The following is a 23157-nucleotide window of genomic DNA, read 5'->3' as shown; positions in this document are numbered from 1 at the left end:
AATCTACACTTTTTCTTTGTGAGCTTTGGTACATCTTTTCTGAGTTTGCTCTTGGAGACTAGTCATATATATTTCCAATAAAGGAGGCTAGAACCTGCCACAGTGTCTGAGTGACTTGTTAAACAGCGGTAGCCATTTAAAGCTGTTGAATTAACCCATGACACTGTTCTGGGTCAACTTGGTGTGTCCACATTTTGAAACGGCAACATTTATCAAAACAGAATTATGGACTGTCAAATACTATAAAAAGTGATCTATAAAAAAAACGGGTTATTTAATAATTAAAAACAAACAAATATAAAAAAGTCAAACCACAAGAGCAAATTGTAAATTGCTTACGTGGTTTTTGCACTATGAGATTGTGTCATACAGTGTCCTCCATAAAGTTTGGGACAAAGACCCATCATTATTTATTTGCCTCTGTACTCCACAATTTAAGATTTGTAATAGGAAAAAAATCACATGTGGTTAAAGTGTACATTGTCAGATTTTAATAAAATTACAGCTGTGTTTATGCATAGTCCCCCCATTTTAGGGCACCATAATGTTTGGGACACATGGTTTCACAGGTGTATGTAATTGCTCAGGTGCGTAATAATTGCCTCCTTAATGCAGATATAAAAGAGCTCTCAGCACCTAGTCTTTCCTCCAGTCTTTCCATCACCTTTGGAAACTTTTATTGCTGTTTATCAACATGAGGACCAATGTTGTGCCAATGAAAGTCAAAGAAGCCATTATGAGACAGAGAAACAGGAATAAAACTGTTAAGAGACATCAGCCAAACCTTAGGCTTACCAAAATCACTGTTTGGAACATCATTAAGAAGAGAGCACTGGTGAGCTTACTCATCGCAAAGGGACTGGCAGGCCAAGGAAGACCTCCACAGCTGATGACAGAAGAATTCTCTCTATAATAAAGAAAAATTCCCAAACACCTGACCGACAGATCAGAAACACTCTTCAGGAGTCAGGTGTGGATTTGTCAATGACCACTATCCGCAGAAGACTTCATGAACAGAAATACAGAGGCTACACTGCAAGATGCAAACCACTGGTTAGCCGCAATAATAGGATGGCCAGGTTACAGTTTGCCAAGAAGTACTTAAAAGAGCAACCACAGTTCTGGAAAAATGTCTTGTGGACAGATGAGACGAAGATTATATCAGAGTGATGGCAAGAGCAAAGTATGGAGGAGAGGAGGAACTGCCCAAGATCCAAAGCATACCACCTCATCTGTGAAACACGGTGGTGGGTGTGATGTAAGTAAAGTAAAGGGGGAGATGTGATGTAATTAAAGTAAAGGGGGAGGTGTGATGTATATGTGATGTAAATGCCAGTGCCCCCTTGAGGCCAAGAGCAGAAGCTGGCCAATGGGCTTTTGCCTTGTGACTGAGGTCAGATGACCTCAGTCACAAGGCACAAGCCCATTGGCCAGCTTCTGCTCTTGGCCTCAAGAGGGCACTGGCATTTACATCACATATACATCACAGTGGGGATGTTATGGCCTGGGCATGTATGGCTGCTGAAGGTACTGGCTCACTCATCTTCATTGATGATACAACTGCTGATGGCGGTAGAATAATGAATTCTGAAGTGTATAGACACATCCTATCTGCTCAAGTTCAAACAAATGCCTCAAAACTCATTGGCCGGCAGTTCATTCTACAGCAAGACAATGATCCCAAACATACTGCTAAAGCAACAAAGGAGTTTTTTAGCTAAAAAATGGTAAATTCTTAAGTGGCCAAGTCAATCACCCGATCAGAACCCAATTGAGCATGCCTTTTATATGCTGAAGGGGACTAGCCCCCAAAACAAGCATAAGTTAAAGATGGCAGAAACTCAGGCCTATAAGCTAAAGATGGCCTGGCTTGAAATACAGGCCTGGCAGAGCATCACCAGAGAAGACACCCAGCAACTGGTGATGTCCATGAACTGCAGACTTCAAGCAGTCATTGCATGCAAAGGATATGCAACAAAATACTACTTTCATTTACATGACATTGCTGTGTCCCAAACATTATGTTGCTCTGAAATGGGGGGACAATGTATAAACACTGCTGTAATTTCTACATGGTGAAACCAAAATGTATAAAAATGGCCTTTATTAAAATCTGACAATGTGCACTTTAACCACATGTGATTTTTTCTATTACAAATCTCAAATTGTGCAGAGGCAAATAATTAAATAAAGGGTTTTTGTCACAAACATTATGCAGGGCACTGTATTATGCAAAACCATGCACCAAGATATGAAAGCTTTTTGTACTGTTTCATCAAGTGGAATAAATTCAGTTTGTCATTTTTTTTACTTCAAGTCATTGTGAATCAATGGAAATATAACTACTTCTTTGAAGTCTGCGGAAGTCATTCTGATTTTTTTTAACATTTTACAAATTGCATTTTATATGAAGTAATTCAATTTCGTATTTTCCCTGCTGTTTTGATTAGGACTATCTGGATTGTGTAATGAATAGGAAGATAAATAAGTCATATTTAAATTGGTAATTTTTTTTTCCATTTACATACCATAACAAATTATGCTAAACTTCATTATCATAAAGTTAAATGGCCATTCTTTGATTTCTTTGAACAGTCCTAATCGATTAACTAACATTAAAGCAGATACATCGGAGATACGCTGGTCCTTCTGGCACAAACACACCAAGGCTGGTAAAAAGGCTGGATAAAATAAAGTATTACAAATGTTGGCTGCTACATATATACTAGAGTAACTATAATTCTTATTAAAAAAATATAGCTTGTTTCCTGTTACAATGAAGGTAGTGAAGTACAGGTGGACCCAAATTGTGAGCAGCACAGTGGGCGCAGCTGTTACAGCTGCTGCCTCACAGCGCCAGAGACCCGAGTTCGATCCTGACCTTGGGTGCTGTTTGCTTAGAGTTTGCACATTCTCCCTGTGAGTGCATGGGTTTCCTCTGGGTGATCTGGTTTCTTTCCACATCCCAAAGATGTGTGGGTAATTTGGCCTCTGTGAAATTGCCCCAGTCGGGAGTGTCTGCAGGGAGTGGATGAGAAAATGGGATAACATGAAACTAGTGTGAATGGGTAATCAATGGTTGGCATGGACTCAGTAAGCCGAAGGGCTTGTTTTCATGCTAAATCTTTCAAACAATCTTTTAATCACATTCATGTAATTTTGAACTCTCAGGTTAGCACATTGTGAAAAGGTAAAAATATATTTGGAGTTATGAATACCAGAACATTTATCAGTGGTCACCTTTCTGCATCTAAAAACTACTGCCAACTTCTAGCAATTAAAACTATTTAGCAGCAGGAACACAAAGGGATTCCAAAATAAAACAGAATTAAATTCCAGAACCTCCCACACTGCAGGCTCTAAGTCAATTGCTTTTAAGTTACATTCTCTTTAATTTTCAGTGAGGTTTTGTTTGCGAAGGCAGCAGATGTCTATGTTAACAACTGGCATACATAACAACCGCTACTGTTGGGTAGCTTGATTAATAGCTGTGACAGAATTACTGTGGTTATACTAAGAAATTACACAGCTAGTTTATGTGGCATCTATTGATGATTAATTTCCCTGCCTCGTAAAGCAATAATTTCCACCAGGACTTTTAAAGAGGTATCCATCTGTGTAACCGTGGGACAGCAGTTCAGAATCTAAAATTATTTCAAAGATTTCAAGGAAAGTTCTTTCAGTCACAGCAAATCCTAATACAATGTAATTCAAGATACTGAATATTTTACATGGTGAAAGTTGTTTTGATTATTTTGCAATAAATGGTATATTTGTTTTAGCTGGGATCATATCGTCAGTCAGCACACCTGACATTAGTATCAATCACTCAGTATGCAACCTGTCATCTTTATTATTTTACCTTTTGCATCTATCTTAAGTCTGAAATGAAATTTGATTAGTACAGGTGTCAGAGACTATGGAGAGAAGGCAGGAGAATGGGGTTAGGAAGGAGAAATAGATCAGCCATGATTGAATGGTGGAGTAGACGATGGGCTGAATGGCCTAATTCCACTCCTATTCCCTATGACCTTGTGAAACTAAGACTTATCTGTAACATTATTGTAAACGGTATTACCTACTTTTTCTGATGCACAGAAAAAGGATAAAGTGACATCTTGAAGTAACATCTTGACAGGAAAGATGGTCTGGATAAGCATACAACTGCCATGTCAGATTACAGTACAAACAATGAATTAAAACTCATTCTTCTGCTCACAGTCCAGATTTCAGTAACAAGACTCCACATGCCATTCATTGTATGAGCTGAAGCCAGAGGCTGATAATTCCAAATGTTATACATTTTGTCTCAAAACCCTACCTTGTTTTTGAAAGAGAAATTATGCCATTTCAAGATGCTAGTAAAACTCTCAGTGCAACATTAGTGCACTAAACATCTGTGGAAATCCTCCTTAAAATATTTGTCCCTTTAGAAACAATTCCAGTCATTTAAAATATATTTTTAACTAGAAAAAAACTGACTTGTGCCATTGAGATCTTTGTAGAAAGCCTTGCTAGCTTTGATATTCCAGTTAAAATAACAGAAATGTCTCAGAGGACCATATTCAAATTCAAAATATGATAGTTGTCCAAATCTGGATGTAGATTTTCAAATAACTTGGATTTAGATTTTCTTGACTGGATCCCAGGCTCCAGCAATTTCCCAGAAGCAGTTTGTTGTTTCCAAATTAGCCACTCTATAAACGGCCCAGTTAAGACTTCACCTGATTTCTTGATTAGTACGTGTCTCAGAGGTTATGGGGAGAAGGCAGGAGAATGGGGTTAGGAGGGAGAGATAGATCAGCCATGATTGAATGGTGGAGCAGACTTGATGGGCCGAATGGCCTAATCCTATTCCTTATGAGTGATCACACTCCATTGCAGCGGGAAAACGGCATGCCTTTAAAAAACTTTAAAATAAATTCCGAGTAAAGATCATTCTATTAATCTTTAAAAGAAGCAGAATGTGTCTCAGGGAAATATGATGGACTTTCCCTGATATCTAATCTCCTTCAACAAACAAACCAAATTGTACCGAAAATTCTTCTGCTCTTTCACTGGAATTTCTAATTACCTTTCTTAAAATGCCGCTAAATTTTTCAATGTTGTTTCTTTTTTGAAAATGAAGCATCATTTGTACCTTACAAATATACACAGAAGGAATTAATTAGTTGATTCCACTGGAAGCTCCACAATAGTTTCAAATTTATTGTTCTTGTCTTTGACAGTATAACCTGAAAGGAACAAATCCTCAATCTGGGCCAGAAACTCTTCTGTGACTGCAGTATTCCACTGATTTTCCAATGTTTTCCTCATGGATTCAAGCAGCTACAGTGCAAGAGAGGATAATAGTCTTTTTATACTTTTTCATGTGATAATTTCATACTTTACAATATAATTAATCCAATATTTTAGTGCATGTTCAATGTTACGATAATAACTTTTAGCTTCACATCATCTTTAACACTCAAGACATCTCAAGATATCGTTAAATAAAATCTGACACTAATCCACTTCGTTGGATGTTGGGGAAGATGATCAAAACCTGGTCAAAGAAACAGGTTTGAAGGAGTATGTTAGAGGACAAAACACAGGCAGAGAAGTTAAGGGAGAGAACTCTTGGAGCTTAAGTTAAAGTATGCAGCAGTTGAAGGCACAGTCATCACTACAGGAATGATTACATTCAAGAGGGCTATTGGAGGACAACAGGAAGCTCTGAAATAATGGATTTGGAGGAAATTACAGAGATGGGAAGGGTGATGTCAAGGATGAATTTTAAAATAAGAATTTCTAATATTGACACATTAAACAAACAGCATCAGGAGAGATGGGCAGGTTTGAAGAAAAAAGGGATGTTGAAGATGGGGCTGTTGTTAGCAAGGATGGAAGGATCAAGGGTTAAGTTTTTGGGGAAAGATGTGACAACAACGTGAAGTGTGGGAAACGTGTGAGAAGAAAAAGAATAATTTACATGAGCTAAAGTGGGGCTAGAAGGGAATAAGTATTCAGCAATTCTGCTAAATAGATTCAATTGAGAAAGAAGTGAGTTTTACAAATGAACTCAGCCAAGATACAACGAGAGAAAAAATGCGGATTTGGGAGGACGGATCAACATCTGAAGAAACCAATTCAGATTAGGTACTAGGAGCCACATGGGGACCATGATGGTCCAGGCAGGGAAAGAGAAGGGAGGCAGAGCCCAGTGGCAACGTCTTGGTGTGGGAGGCACCAGCCACGGGTCGGTACCTGTGTTGGTATTTAAGGCCGGGCAACGCCCGTGACTGGGGGAGTGGTAGAGAGCTGTACTGGAGAGAATAAACACGTCTAGTGCACGCAACTCGTGTCCGATTAGTTTTTGGCTGGACTCCATCGCGTTCCTGCTACAATAGACAGAATCTTTCTCCTAGGGTGGAATTGTCAATTACTAAGTGGCATAGCTTTAAGGTGAGAGGGGCAAATTTAATGGAGATATGCAAGGCAAGTATGTTTGCACAGAAAATGGCGAGTGCCTGCAACACATTGCTAACGGTCATGTTGGATCAGATGGGATAGTGGTGTTTAAGAGGCTTTTAGATAGGCACATGAATATGCAAGGAATGGAGGGATATGAATTATGTCCAGGCAGAGGCAATTGGTTTAATTTTGCATCCTGTTCGGCATAGACATCATGGGGTGAAGATGTCTGTGCTGTACTGTTCTATGTTTCATAATAAATATTTCTGACTATTACAATGGTTAGTAAAGGAACATGTAAAATAGTTACATTAAAATAGAATAGAATGAGATTTAAAAGACTGCATTATTAAAGAAATACTTGCAGCACAAGGTTGGTATACTTAAATTTCAGACAGTTTTATCCCCATTTACATAATGGCATTATACATAAAAGGATTTATCATGTTTTTTTATTAATATACCTTTTGCAGACATGTCAAATTGGAATCTCTGTGAAACATTCGGAGCATTGGAACACTGCTGTTAAACGGAGAAAAATAAATATTCAGCCATAGATCATACTTAATCATCTCTAAAATGTTTTATTGCTTATTTGGTATACGCTGATGTTAACATTGGGGAATTTAAAAAAAATCATTGAAATGATTAAACAGAGTAGCCAAACCATTATTGTTATTTTCATTTTTCACATCAATCACGTGCATTTCCAGCACTCCCCCTCCCTGGGTAAAATGTCAATGTACAATCATCAACTTGTATAGTACAGAAACACACTCCTCAGCCCACCAGGCCCCTGCCACACACTGTATCTACACGATTCCCATTTACCTGATGTAGATCCACAGCCTTCAGAGCTTGATCATTCAAGTACCAGAGCAAGTCCTTTTAAGATGTTGCAGGACCATGTATCTGCACCATTTCTTCAGGCCACATGTTCCTGACTCCAACCACCCTCTGGGTGGACAATATACTTTCAGATTACCTCCAAATCTCCAATCTTTTACCTTAAACCTTTGCCGTCATCTTAGACATCACCAGCATAAGAAACAAATGTTTACTCTCTACCTTATCACCTCAATGTTATATACCTCAACCCTTAGCCTCCGCTACTGCAGGGAAAACAAATCCAAATTCTTTGTATAACTGAAAAGTTCCTTCTCTACTGAAATGTAAATCTTCTCTGCACCCTTTCCTATGCAGTTAGTACATCAACAATTTAGCTTTATGATGATATCTCTCTCACCAATTTGCATCCACCTTCCTACCTATCATCTTCATGCTTAAATACAGATCTATGATTACCCACATCCAAAATGTTATGCTATCTGTGATCATTGGCCAAAAGTGTTAACGTGCCCTGCTGTTTTATCACTAGATATCAATCAGGCAAGGGTCCATGGATGATTGCCCTCCATGTTTGAGGAATATGAAGTCTGATTGTAGTGACCCCATTGTTATCTTGGTTCTGTTTTATCAGATTAAGATATACACTTTTCTTTCTTTATTTATTTATCTTCTCACCCATCCACCCGCCAATATGTATTTATTCATGGGCTGTGAGCACGGCATTATTGGATAAACTTTTGAAAATTTACTTATTGGATAAACTTACTGAGACAGCAAATGTGTTATATATATATATATATATATATATATATATATATATATACTGTACGGCAAAATACAAAACAAACTTCTGGAAGAACTCAGTGGAAATAGCAGCATCTGTGCAGGCAAGGAGATGGTCAACATTTTAGGTCAGGGCCCTTCTTCAGACCATATGTTTGTTCAGTTACTCATTTCACGTATCAAAAGATGCAAAAAGTTTGTTAGAAAAGTAAACATGACTTTTTTTGATAGTGTAACATAAGCAGAAATAATCCACATATACTTGTCTAGTTACAAATTGAAAGACCACAGTTGTTCAAATCTAGAATACATAGAACTAGTACAGCTAAACCAGATGCCAATATTAAACACCACTGTTGTAGCTGGTTCTACCAACAACCCTGGCAATGCGTTCCAGAGAAAACAATCCAAGTTTATCCAACCTCTCTTTTCTAATTTATCTCCTCTAATCAATGCAGCATCCTGGAGAACCACCTCTCTCCTCTCCAAAGCGTCCACATTCTTCCATTACATGGTATCCTTTTTTTAATGATAAACTAGTTAAATAAATGCAAGTACAGAACATGAAGTGCCACTGTGCTAATCAATGCTTCCTCACTAAGTATACACAGATCAGCCAAAACATTATGACCACCTGCCTAATATGCTGTTGGGCCTCCGTGCGCCACCAAAACAGCGCCGACCCGCCAAGCCATGGACTCTGCAAGACCCCTGAAGGTGTCCTGTGGTGTCTGGCACCAAAACATTAGCAGCAGATCCTTCAAGTCCTGTAAGTTGCGAGGTGGAGCCGCCGTGGTTCGGACATGTCGATCCAGCACATCCTACAGATGCTCAATCGGATTGAGATCTGGAGAATTTGGAGGCCAGAGCAACACCGTGAATACTTCATTATGTTCCTCAAACCATTCCGGAACAATGTGTGCAGTGTGGCAGGGCGCATTATCCTGCCGAAAGAGGCCACTGCCTTCAGGGAATACCATTGCCATGAAGGGGTATACCTGGTCTGCAACGATGTTTAGGTGGGTGACACGTGTCAAATAGACGTCCACATGAATGGCCGGACCCAGGGTTTCCCAGCAGGACATTGCCCAGAGCATCACACTCACTCCACCAGCTTGTCATCTTCCCACAGTGCATCCTGGTGCCATCACTGCCCTCGCGCATCGATGAGTCTTGGGCACCCAACACCCTGTTGTCGGTTTGTGGTTTGTCCCTCCTCGGACCACTGTCGGTAGGTACTCACCACTGCTGACTGGGAGCACCCCACAAGCCTTGCCGTTTCTGAGATGCTCTGACCCAGTCATCTGGCCATAACAATTTGGCCCTTGTCAAAGTCGCTCAGGTCTTTACTCATGCCCATTTCTCCTGCATCCAACACATGAATTTCAAGAACTGACAGTTCACTTGCTGCCTAATATATCCCAATTCTTGACAGGTGCCATTGTTACACGATAATCAATGTTATTCACTTCACCTATCAGTGGTCATAATGTTTTGACTTATCGGTGTAAATACTATGTATAGCATTCTGTTTTACTATCAGTAATAGTTTTTTGGAATAGCTTTGCTGAAAAGAAATGGAAGATAAAAGGTCAAGATTAATGGCTGTCACAAGGACCCTATACTTCCTTGGTGAGGCAAGCTGCCAGTATGATACGTAATCTCAACAGGCAGCTTGTTAGTTATGAGGTTCTTTCAGCAGCCTAAAGGGAAGGTGCATTGTGCTATGGAAGCAAAAGAGTGGAGCTGCAGAAATATGTCTGTAGGAGTGTGTTTTGGCAGGCCTTTACACATTTTGTTTATAGATTCCCAAGACAAGACACGCACACGCACTCTTCCTGCCAGAGAAGCTAACTGATAACAGATACAACTGACACTTGTGACATCAATACCTTCCCTTATCAAAAAAATCTTTTTTTGAAGGTGACTCTCAGTGTTGTTCATGTAGCAGAGCAATGTACAATATAGAACAATTAAAGGTCTTGACACGAAACATCACCCATTCCTTCTCTCCAGAGATGCCGCCTGTCATGATTGAATGGCGGAGCAGACGCGATGGGCTGAATGGCCTAATTCTACTCCAATGACTTATGAACTAATGAACACATTATACCGACAAAGGACCTTGGCTTTCTGTTCAATGAATGTCTAAACTTTGCCCTAAGACTGTCATTCCCTTTGTTCCACTCATTGCCCTCGCTGCTACTTTCACACCAGAGATGATTTCTCACTCTCAATCCCGATAAAAGATATTTGAACCAAAACAACACTCTGTGCATAGCCTTTCAGCTTTACAGCATTCATGTACCTCAATTAACATTTTTTACATGATGTTGACTTGGATATTAAATATTTACAGACATTTTTTTTAATGCTTTTCAGTTTGGCTGAGTTCTTCCAGAATTTCTACTTTAATTACTGGACCCTGAAATCACCCGCCATCACCATTCAAACTACTGGGCCACACCTCTACCATTGCTGTTCCAATTCCAACCGTCACAACACACGCTCCACAAATGCTTCCAACAAATCTGATGTTGTAGCTGGATATCTCTCTAAAATGCCCAGTGCGTCCACATATCAGGATGCATAAGAATTCCAGGGATGCCCTGTATACAATTCTTGTGCTAAATTGTAAAATGTATTTGTAATACTATTATTTGGCTTAAATCCTTTATAAAATGCTTGTATTCACATTGTCTGCGATTGCAACGCTGTGATTCAGAAACAGATCATTTTACGTTGGAATTTACATCTCTTTTTCCTTTGCAATGAAAATTTCATCAGAATATAAATTGGAATGGAATAGAAAAAAGATAGATGCCATGGGCCTAACTATCATGGACAAGCATGGATGCGAGAGCTGAGCTGACTAATATGGTACATAAATGGCAAGCAGGAAAGGTTAAATAGAAATACACGCAGAAGACAAAAAGGTGCTAAATAATTCAAGACATAAGAATTGCGTAAAGGATCTGGATTTTAACATTGTCCAGCAGAAACCAGGTGGGTGGCTAGTTAAATATCGAACAATCTCCTGTGAATTACCTTGTAGTAAGTGGATATTCTTTCCGGACAATGTGCACTTTAACCCCATGTGATTTTTTAAAATGACAAATCTCAAATTGTGGAGTACAGAGGCAAATAAATAAATAATGAGTCTTTGTCCCAAACATTATGGAGGGCACTGTAAAAAAATTACCTCTCTAATTTTATCTCTCAGATGCTGTCTTTAGTTACAAACTTTGCACATTGTAATCTATGACAGCACACCTCCCAGTGGCTGTAGCAATGCCTCAAATGGACAATATGAAGACTACTGCTCTTTCCAAATATGTTTTCCTTTACTGTTACCCGAAGAGAGTAGGGTTTATTGGATCAACGCACATTTAGTTTGAAAAGCAGATTCGTAACGCATAAAGCATGCATATTCTGTGATTTGCATGACTATAATTAACTAAACAATAAACTGTCAATTAAATGCTTTTGATTTTATTGAAAATCAATTCATTATAAAATATCTGAGAAATGTTTTCTGTCAAATTTGTGAAATGGAAGTGATGACTGGAGAATTAATCAATTCTGATTTTGCAGAGGTACTTGAACTGTGTGTATATAAATTAACATCTGGCATGCGTTACATTTGATTCAAGTGAATTTCATGCTACTGTAACTTTGGATACGAGCTGCATCCGTGGAACAGGAAAGTGGAAACTGCTTAATTCCAGGATAATGGTTGGGGATTTTCATGTAAATATAATATATCAGCTGCCAACAAGTTTCTGTCGCTGGTCAGTTTCGAATATTTAGTGGGAAAAAACGATGAAATGTCCTTAGTGTAATCCCAGAATTTACGTACAACAATGGGCTTTGTGCCAACCACTTTTTTAAACCTTGGACCTGGCTGCATTTATGTTGGCAGATAGCTCTATGACAGAGACCATTCAGACTATCTGGTTCTAATGATAGATGCATTCCAAAGCTTTCCTTGAAAATGCTTTTATCCGAGAGTTTACTGTTGGAAGAAACCAATGAAAATGTAATTTGCCACAAGTTATCTAATATCTAAAAATAATGAGAAGACACAATTTTATTTACATTTGAGTCTCTTGATTAATTCCTAAGCATGCACTTTTTTAAGTTTAATGGTGTAATTAGAAACTGAAATATATTCATTGCCCTTACGTTTATTGCTATTCTAGTGCTGCTAGTCGATCCGAGAAAACATTAAGCAACTTGCAATTTGGACGATTAAGTGGCAAATAAACTTTAGCATAGATAAACATAAAGTGTTGCATGAAGATAAAAGTTTTTTTGTGAAAATTAGAAATACTAGCTAAATATACTATTTAAAAAGGCATCATAGGTCTGAAAAGCAATTAAAATGCTGAAAATAATCAGTGAGTTTTATTCCTACGGGTACAGAATCAATGATAACATGTATATGATACTTGTCAGGCTGCGTTTAGACTACTGTGCAATATTCTGGCTTCCCCAGTATTAAAGAATTAATTAATTAGAGCCAACAAATATATATTTTTAAATACACTCCTAGAATTGAGAGACCATAGCTATCAGGAAACATTGAACAAGAAGGAGTTTCTACAAGACCGATATGAGAATCTGTGGTCTGTCTAACATTTAATTTTTTAAATACATTGTATGCTTCAATTGATCATTGCCACAGCATCTACCTGCCTGCGTGACCTGTACATTCGATGTGATCATTTATTTAAATGCGTTCCTGAGATTAAAACAAACTACTCAGTAGACTGCATGTCTATAAATACAGCATTCTCAGTTGGGAATTATGAAACGTCGATTTTGATGAAGTGTGAACTAACAATTCATGACTGGCAGAAACTACAAGTTTTTGAGATTTTCCTCTCAATTCTAAATGATAGCATTCCCCATTGCAACAACCTCTTTCAATCATCATTACAAGGGTGAGAACATTCCTACTGCAATACAGCACTTATCCATCCACCTGATATTCATCACTCAGAATTTAAAAAGCACATTCATTCATGAAGTCTACAATCCAGCTAAGATTTATTGCACATTCCTTAATGCCCTAAGAAGATGATCAGCCACTCTCTGGGACCAGTACATCTTGCTATGTTATTTCTAACGACAGCTACTCATGCACTTTGACTTAACACTGCATTCATTATCAGAGGATTTTGGTAAATGGGAGATTTCTGTACATTGAGGGGAAGAGGAGCTCTTCTGCTTAGTGAGCTAATTTAATAAAGTTTGACATGGCAGAGTACTACAACCTAGTGAATGCAGATCCTGTGCCCTCCGAGAACACCAGGACAATCAAAGATGCAGGAAATGTCATCAACCAGAAGAGCTCCAGTTCTGGGGTTTAGAGCGTGGACAAGAGCTGATGGCCTGGAAATCCATCCATGCGGCTGATTGTTTGATAGGGAGCACTTTTCATCTGATGGTCACCCCACAATTAAAAAGAGTGCGGGCAAACAGGAAAAAGAAGGCTGCTCGGGCGCCGAAAAGGATTAGGCAGACTTGAAAACCCTTTGGTCTCTAATATAAACATTTTCTGAAGAGTGGTGGAAAGCTAACTCTGCAGCACCTGTCCAGGGACGGTGGAGAAAGATCAGGAAATGAAGAGTTACATGGGGTTCTATTATTAGGTGAGCAGACAGTATGGCAATTGCAAACGTGATTCGAGGAAGGTATGTTGCTACCTTGGTGCTAGATTCAAGGATATCACGGAACAGCTGCAGGATACTCTAGAGGGAACGAGTGAAGAGGTCATAGCCCATATTCATACCAAAATCAAAAATGCAGAGGAACAATGACGTCCTTTTAGTAGATTTTAAGGAGTTATAAAAGAGATCACCAAGCTGGTCCTCAAAGATAGTAATCTCCTGATTACCCCCATGACATATGCCAGTGAGTAGGGCGGCACAGTGGTAGAGTTGCTGCCTTGCAGCGCTAGAATCCCGGTTCGATCCAGACCGCGGGTGCTGTCTGTACGGAGTTTATTCTCCCTGTGACCGCTTGGGTTTTCTCTTGGTTTTCCGGTTTCCTCCCACACTCGAAAGACATACATGTTTGTAGGTTAATTGGCTTTGATACGTTGTAAAATTGTCACTAGTATGTCGGATAGTACAAGTGTATGGGGTAATCGTTGGTCGGCATGGACTCAGTGTGCTGAAGGGCCTGTTTCTGCGTTGTATCTCTAAAGTCTAAAAGAGTATGCATATAGAAGTGGCGCTGGAAGGAATGTTTTGGAATCCGAGCATACTGGGATCAGGTCTGGAGGAGGCAAGACCTATATTAGCATAACCAGATGTACAGCAACATGGTCAGGTTCAATATCCATGTGGGCAGGTTTGTTTGTGCTGTAAGAGGAGATAGAAATGCAGACCTGGAGACAGAAATGCAGAAGTGGAAATAGAAGATGGAAAATTATGAGAGAATGAAAGAAAATTATGAAAGGCAAATAGACAAGTTAAAAAATAGGCAGACAAAAAAAGTTTTGCCATACTTAATGGTATATGGCTAAATGCAATATGTGTGTACTGAATAAGGCCGATTAGCTGAGGGCAGTGGAAGCATTGTAGCTATCACAAAAAGGTGGCAGTGGGCGAATGCGAATTCCAACCACAGTTCTATTAGTTTTCAAATAATTATTAAAAAAGAACAGGGCTGCTCCCCGAGTTGAAGTTCTAAATTGGGCAAGGTCAACTTGATTGGTATTAGACAAGAAAATTGCAAAAGTGGGAGGCTTTTAAAAGTGTTTCGTGAGAGTTCCAGGTATGAATGGTTCTGTTAGAGTGAAGTGCAAGGCATGCAGGAATAAGGAACCCTGGATGATGAGAGAAATTGAGGCTCAGGTCAAGAATATGGAGGCCATGGACAGGTAAAGGCTGTTTGGATCAAGTATACTGGAGGAATATAGGAGATTGAGTAGCACTTAATAAGGAAATCAGAAGGGAAAAAGGCATGTTAGTTCTGGCAGATAAGACCAAGAAGAATCTAAAATGATTCAGAAGTATATTTAGAGAAATGGGGTAACTGGAGAGAAAAGGACCCCTCAGAAACAAAAGTGGTCACCTATGTGTGGAGCCGCAGGAGATGGATAAGGTCCTCAATAAATATTTCTCCTTTCTTTTTTTACCGTGGGGAAAGGCATCTTTCTAGGATAGGTTATGGTGATATTTTGAGGATAGTCCATATTATAGTCAAGGTAGATACAAAATGCTGGAGTAACACTGCGGGACAGGCAGCATCTCAGGAGAGAAGGAATGGGTGACGTTTCGGGTCGAGACCCTTCTTCAGACTGATGTCATGGTGGTGCTGGATGTCTTAAAACATATGAAAGTAGATAAATCTCCTGGGCCTAACAAGGTATATCCATGGATACTGAACGCTGAAGAAGAATTTGCAGGAGTGGTGGAAGACTGGAGAGTAGCTGATGTTGTATCTCTACTTAAGAATGGCTGCAAGAAAAAAAACTGGGAACTATAGGGTAGATCATGCAGACTATGAAGGAGGTTTTTGGCCCACTGGCCTTCAACACAGGAAATCTACAGACACAAGTATTCACAGAGAATATTGATTAGAGAGACAAAGAAAATAATACTGTGCATTGGTCAAATTGGCACAAGTTTCCATATTTACCTGATGACAAAATTAAAGACAAATTCCTGTAAAGTATGTGTCAGGGACTTTAGGAGTGCTAGTTGTTACATAGGTCTTGGAGTGTAATTCCACCGCTCCCTGAAAGTGGCAATATAGGTGGATAGAGTAGAGAAAACAATATCTGATATGCTTGCCTTCATTTGCCAAAGCATTGAGATGTGATATCACGTTGCAAAACATTGATTACATTGCATTTGCAATATTGCGTACAGTTCTGCGCCCACCACTCTAGATGAAGGATGTGGTAGCAATAGCGAAAGCGCACTAGAGATTTACCAGGATGTTACCTGGAATAGACAGCGATAGTTGTAAGGAGAGATTAGACAGGGTGAGTTTACTCCGACAGGAATGCAAGAGGCTGGCACGTGATCTAATAGAGGTTTATAAAGGGGTATAGATAGGACAGAAAGTCAGAATATTTTACCCAGGGCAGGGGAGTCTACAGCTAGAAGGTACATTTTGTAGGTGAGGGAGAATAAAAATCAAAGGAGATCTGAGGGATACATTTTCTCACAAGGGATAAGTTTAATGTAGATAGGCATTCCAGTTGGCATAGATACGGTGGGGCGAAACAGACTGTTTCTGTGCTGTATAATTCCATGATTTAAAAGTAACATTAAAACTCCAGTCCTTGTGCAAAGACAACCCCTGAGACCAAATGGCTCAGCAGTGAAGAAAACCTTGCACTTTGTGACCTGGAAAGGACAGGTCCAGCAGAAGATTCCTCCAAAATACATTGAAGATAATGAAAAATTAACATTGAACTTGGGAACATATGCATTATAGCCAAGTACATTCATAAATAATGACCTACACGATCATCATGTAAAAGATTTAAATTTAAGAATCTATGTGTCATCAGCATCAATGTTAAAGCATTGAACAGATAAAACAGTGGTATGAACCACAAACAATGAAATGTCTGTAGATAGCTGTAAATGAATGAGAACTGACAAGTTCAGAATAATAGAGATAGTTTATATTGAGCATAGTGCTGAAATTGGGTGACACAGTAAAAGATGATGGATGACCTCAGTTTTAGATAATTCTGATACACTATGTATGTGTGCATTTGTTCATTAGGTTACCAACAATGAACACCCAAACTGGAATCAAGACTAGAAAGAAAGAATGCACAGCAATATAAGTAGATTTGAGTCCTTCCACAAATCAACAATCTGTATCTTATTACTTGCCTGAGGGTTAGTTTGTACTTCTCCATTATCCATCGTGCTTTATCTATCAACTGCACCCATAGAGGTTCTTCATTCAACTGATTCAACTCGCACTTGTATGGAAGGCCTACATTTAAAAAAAAACATAGGTTCAAAAGCCCCTCTACATTCTTGCAAATAATCAAACTTTATTGGATATAGGCAGTCCCCATACTATGACATTAGCTGAGAAATGTTTGTAACGAATTGTTCCTAAGTCGAAAATAAACAAAACTAGTAGATGGTAGAGGATCACAGACACAGCTGTGATGGGAGTGCGAGCAAATGTGGGAAGAATGACCAACAGGTGGCCTCAATAACTCTGAGTGAGTGAATCTGCTCAGCACTCCCAGCCGTGTTCAACTCGGCCAAGCCCCCAATTGATACGGCTTGAGAGGGAGGGGACTTGAAGGCACATGGAAATGCCACATTTCCTCCTGGCTGAAGATGCCTTCAGCCGTGCAGCAGCTGCCAATGCCTCCCACCAATCTCCCAAACGCTTGCTTGTGTACAGGGTCTCCATAGATTTGGCATACCTTTACACCCAGTAAAGAATTTTGCTTTAATTAAACTGGTGAGAATGCAAGTCTTTATTGCTAGTGACTGAAAAATAGATTTTGTGCCCAGATCGGAGAAATGTATACGTCAATTATATAGTAATTACTAAGTAAATCTCAGACTTTAGATAGGTCAACATGGATAATCATGGAAATACTGCAATTGCCATCCACAAGTGTGAAGATGCAGTAGAAGAGGTAGATAGCAGAGGAGTTGGAAAGCATTGTCTTGTCCCCTGAAAAATGTCATGAAATGTTTTAATCTGTCCATACTTACGGAAACTGCCATCTGCACTGAGTTCTTCACTAACTATAAGGCATGTGACTTGGGAATAAGGCAAAGAGTTGCTGCTATTGTATGGACTGATGATCATTCCAACAAATTGAGCTCCTCCACGGGAAAAATAATTCTGAAATGAATAGGAAGCAGGAATTAGACTCTGGATGCTTAGAAAATGGAAAAATATATTCCATGATACATCACATAGGACATCAGGAAAAAGCTCTTTGCAAAACAATTTTTAATGAAACCTTCACTACAAAGTGTTTTTGTCTAATACATGGCACAATGTAGCATGAAGAAGAACCATGGGTTTGATTCTTAGCCTTGCCATGCATTTACATCTCAATCCATCTCAAGTCCAGAAATAATTTAACACAGACAGACCAGGAATACCATAAGGAATTAGACAATTTGCCGGACTGTTTGTTATGTTGACAGGGTACAATTGAACATGTCCCAAATGCCAGGATCCTCCCTAGATTGTGTCAAGTTTCTGAAGCCTGAATTATTTTTGGAGCCATTATGTCCAGTGCCCGAGGATGTATTTGAAGAAAGTGCAGAAAATAGCCAAGATGACCTTCAGGGGCTTCTGCCTCATTAAGAATTAAAACATTTGCGACAAGCTGACAATTCTTCTGACAGTGCTGTTTATCACCCAATGACCATTACAGACTATAAAAAATTAATGGGTCCTTGCTGCCCAAAGCGATACTGGACACTAAAGATGAATTGGCATGTGGAATTAGCCCAAAATACTATCATTGTAAAGACTGATGATCATCTCAACAAACTGAGCTCCTTCAAGTGAAAAATAATTCTGATGAACTTTTTGGCTCCATTAACTGGAGCGTAGCACTAAGCAAACTGTGTGCATATCTAATGCTTCAGTTATTGTACTTAGCTGATAGTGGGTATTCTAAGTACATATGCAATGGCTTTTAACCATCCTGTCAAGTTTGAGTGTGTGCTGCCATCAATGCTGCTTCTCGGGTCCAGTGCTGCCAAAGTGCAGGCCTATCAAGTACTTCAGCTTTTGCATAAAATAATGTATCTGTCAAAATCTGGCAACAAATGCCAACAGTGGAGTGATAACTGGAACTGAGCTACCCCCTCAAGCTTCATTTCAGCTGAAAATCTCAATCAATTTGTCTATGTAGTGAAACAGGAAAAGGATAATGCAGCAGTACCTCCAATTTTGGAATATTGCAGAACATAACTTTGTAATATTGGTGAATGCCCAAATTTTCTTGTAACATAATTCCAAGAAAGTGTAAACAGTAGTTTGTACCTATACCGTATCATTAAATTATAGAATGGAATAAATTGTGCTCAGTGATTTCTGAAACCTGCTAAATATTCAATATATCCTAAATATTCAATAAATCCTAATTATTGCTTTTTGGATACAGATTGGAGTTACTGAATTGCTAAATGCGATGAATGTAGGTTCCTATTAGGATGTAATTACAGATAAATGAGAACTCCACTTACAATTGCACTTTCAAAACTATTAATTGGAAAATATATTAATCTCTCCCTTTAAATCTTAAACCCCGAGAAGTGTTTTTCATTCTGAACCTTGGTTGATTTTGTACCTGATACTTAGCTTGGGTGTCAATATCCCTTAAAGATGGATTAGGATCAAATGCAGGATGTGAATGGTACCACCCAACAATGCTGTATCCTCTTCCAGCTAGAGCCTCTGATGCTTGAGTTTGTGATACCGGATCCATTTCACACTGAAGTCCTGTGCTCAGGCTGTTGCATGGCTCTGCAACACAGATCTGTAAAGAAATAATCTATTACTTTATATTGATCTTTTTCACAAGGTGGCCAAAACAATTTCCCATAGTCCTTTCTTTTAACTATTATTCTCTTAAATTAGCAATTTTGTTTCCACTAATAGTGCTTTCAGCATCATGTAATATTTGGCATCCCTATTCTTGTGCAAATTTTAATGATCTTTTGCAAGACTGTTGATACTGCTGCTGCAAGATGATGCACTAAATTTAAACAGACAATAAGAACATGCAGACACAAACAACTGCAGGTACTGGAATCTTGTGTAAACACAGTTCTGAAATAATTCAACAGATCAGACAGCATCTCTGGAGGACATGGATAGGTGATGTTTCTGGTCGGGACCCTTCTTTAAACTAAGAGTATGCATGAAACATTCCTGCCAGAAAATACAATAGGTTGGGGGATAACGGAAATCTTTTTAGTGTGAACACTGTAGAACATGTAGATGTTTATAGCAACACTCAGATCAACAATACTTTGGAAATATTCAGGAGGCTGCAATCAAACAAATATATTTATCCAAAATGCATGGAACTGAAATTATTGACACAAGAATTTGTAGTTGAGATCAATTTTATCTGATCAGTTTGGTGGGAATTGAACTATTCTCTTCAATATTACTAAAATCATCAATAGAAATACTATTTTTGCAAAACAGTATTAAAAAATTGAGGTTCTCAAGAAGGATCTAAACTGGCTGCAGCATAATTTCTCAACCTCAGGATAGAGAACAATCAATACTGACTGGAACCTGATTTCTCTCTTTCAGACTTCATGGGTAAGACAGGACCATTGCCTAGAATCTGCCAGAATACATTTGAAGAATTGTTCCCAATAGACATTGTTTGCATGCTCTTGCTCTACCCAGCACTTGATAACAATTGTTCATGGATGCAATCATTGCTTTATTGTAAGTGTGTATTAGCATAGTAAGGATTAAAAAAAACTTTTACCAATAAAGGACGCAGTCCTATCGATGGCACTCACATAAAATCTTACATTCTGACTTTGTCTTGGCAGTGGGAGAGGGTGATGGAAAACAGAGAATTACAAACTAATGAAAATGCATCTTACCTCTAATACTCCCTTCCCTGAAGAATATCGGCCACCTAATAGGCCGATTACTTCTGCCATGGACACATGGGCATGCTAAATCGAAGTAAATAACATAATTTCTATCAGACAAAAAATTGCAGTTCAACAAATAAACATACACCCAGACTACTTGGGGTGTGGAACATTGCAGAAATATTTTGCCATGAATGTAACATGAAGAGTAACAGAAACACTTACATACTAATGCAAGTATATATATTTTTTATTTACTATGCACTCTCATTTCCAGGACACTTAAGCAGAAGTTTTCTAGAATATTAATGGTCTAATATGCCACTACATCAAAATACTAAAACTCTCGTTTATTCACTTGTTCCTGAACTACAGCCAAAACGGTACATGAGAGCGCGACAATTTTAGGCCCACCTTACTCACTGTCGGGGGAAAAGACAGGTGTGAGCCCAAAGGTAAAAGAGTTGTGAACTGTGAAATGAGGATAGAAATGTTGCAAAATGTATAGCTAGTAGGAGGGATGCAGGGATGTTGTATGTATTAGGTAAAAATAATATTAGGAGTCTGTTATTATATTAAATATATAATTATATAATGTTACTTAATTCACAAATTAGCAGCAACATAAACTGCCCATTTAAAAATAGATATCCTTTTTGCTTACCATATCCATCACGAGCAATGCCGCCGCAGCTACGTTCACCTGAAATGGCTCCTGCAAAGAAAGGTTTATGTGCCAACAAATATACCAGAATTATATAAATAAAATGTAATCAATTATTTGTTATTGTTAGCTGGCGAAAACAGTTCAAACTCATACCAGTTTGTCTTCACTGAAGCAGAGACACGGGATCAGCTGGAAAGGGTCTAAAGAGCTAAGGAGAAAATGAGACACACTTTTGAAGACTTGCATTGCACCAAGAGGGAAAACCATAATTGAATATAAAACAGGATTTAACTAGAACTTTGCATCTGCGTATTTCTAAAGGGTTCTGGCTTACTCCAGATGTCTCACTGGGAAAACTTAACAGATGGTAGTACTAACAAAGTGATCAAATCGTGAAATGGGTCATCAGTGGAAGTTTGCTTCACATACGTGGAGACTGGCTCAACAATTGTCATCCCAATGCAGTTTGGTAACTTTTGGCTGCAAATAGGATAATCTCTGGAGAGGAGTTATCATCATGGGGAGAGAAGAAGCCTTGGGTAACGGCCCATATTATTCTCCTGAATTTAGAGAAGCAGTTCACTTTTCCAGTACCACGAGTAAAGTAAACTCTCAAGTTTTCAAATGTTCTGTGCACTACCAAGGTTGAGTAAGTTGGGCTTTGTGGATACTCTTTCCTTTATGTGGGTTTGATAGGAAAGTCTTTGATGCATAGCATTTGGCAGTGATTTGTTTGAATTCTGCATGAAGATCTATGACCAGTGGTGTTCAATGCTGGGACCTCTGTTGCTTGTATATATACAAAAGATGGATGAAAATGTAAATGGGTTGGTTGTAACTTTACAGAAAACACCACAATTGTTGGTTCTGTGGACAATAATGAAGACAGTCAGAGGATACAACTAGATTTAGGAGGATTAAAGGAGGAGGTACGGACACTTTTGAAGAATATAAAAGTGGATAAGTCTCCAGGTCCTGATAGGATATTCCCTAGGACATTGAGGGAAGTTAGTGCAGAAATAGCAGGGGCTATGACGGAAATATTTCAAACGTCATTAGAAACAGGGATGGTGCCGGAAGATTGGCGCATTGCGCATGTTGTGCCGTTGTTTAAAAAAGGTTCTAAAAGTAAACCTAGCAATTATAGACCTATTAGTTTGACGTCTGTGGTGGGAAAATTAATGGAAAAGATACTTAGGGACAATATATATAATTATTTGGATAATCAAGGCCTGATTAGAAACAGTCAACATGGATTTGTGCCTGGAAGGTCATGTTTGACTAATCTTCTTGAATTTTTTGAAGAGGTTACCAGGGAAATTGATAAGGGCAAGGCTGTGGATGTTGTCTATATGGACTTCAGTAAGGCATTTGACAAGGTTCCACATGGAAGGTTGATTAAGAAGGTTAAATCGTTGGGTATTAATAGTGAGGTTGCAAGATGGATTCAACAATGGCTGAATGGGAGATACCAGAGGGTAACGGTTGACAATTATGTCAGGTTGGAGGCCAGTGTCTAGTGGAGTGCCCCAAGGATCTGTGTTGGGTCCACTGTTGTTTGTCATTTACATTAATGATCTGGATGATGGTGTGGCAAATTGGATTAGTAAATATGCAGATGATACTAAGATAGGTGGAGTAGTTGATAGTGAGGTAGATTTTCAAAGTCTACAGAAAGACTTGGGCCTTTTGGAAGGGTGGGCTGAAAGATGGCAGATGGAGTTTAATGCTGATAAGTGTGAGGTGCTGCATTTTGGTAGGACAAATCAAAATAGGACGTACAGGGTAAATGGTAGGGAATTGAGG

General features: G+C 38.9%; 1 protein-coding gene across 2 annotated transcripts in view; it reads right to left on the bottom strand.

The window, feature by feature from the left end:
• Positions 1-1466: 1466 nt before the first annotated feature.
• The window catches only part of mysm1 (Myb-like, SWIRM and MPN domains 1), a 58834-nt gene continuing 37143 nt past the window's right edge, over positions 1467-23157 (bottom strand). For both annotated transcript variants that reach the window (XM_078407309.1, XM_078407310.1), the window contains exons 13-20: positions 21505-21559; positions 21349-21399; positions 20691-20765; positions 19409-19597; positions 17808-17940; positions 16956-17061; positions 6918-6975; positions 1467-5328 (exon numbers count right to left, since the gene is read on the bottom strand). In XM_078407309.1, the coding sequence (XP_078263435.1) occupies positions 5164-5328; positions 6918-6975; positions 16956-17061; positions 17808-17940; positions 19409-19597; positions 20691-20765; positions 21349-21399; positions 21505-21559 (832 nt within the window). In that variant the 3' untranslated portion in view covers positions 1467-5163. The remainder of the gene's footprint in view (positions 5329-6917; positions 6976-16955; positions 17062-17807; positions 17941-19408; positions 19598-20690; positions 20766-21348; positions 21400-21504; positions 21560-23157) is intronic.

The sequence above is a fragment of the Rhinoraja longicauda genome, chromosome 11, assembly GCF_053455715.1.
Source record: "Rhinoraja longicauda isolate Sanriku21f chromosome 11, sRhiLon1.1, whole genome shotgun sequence".
Taxonomy (NCBI): Eukaryota; Metazoa; Chordata; class Chondrichthyes; order Rajiformes; family Arhynchobatidae; genus Rhinoraja; species Rhinoraja longicauda.
The sequence above is the reverse complement of the archived record's forward strand: the minus strand, read 5'-3'. Positions and strand labels throughout refer to the sequence as shown.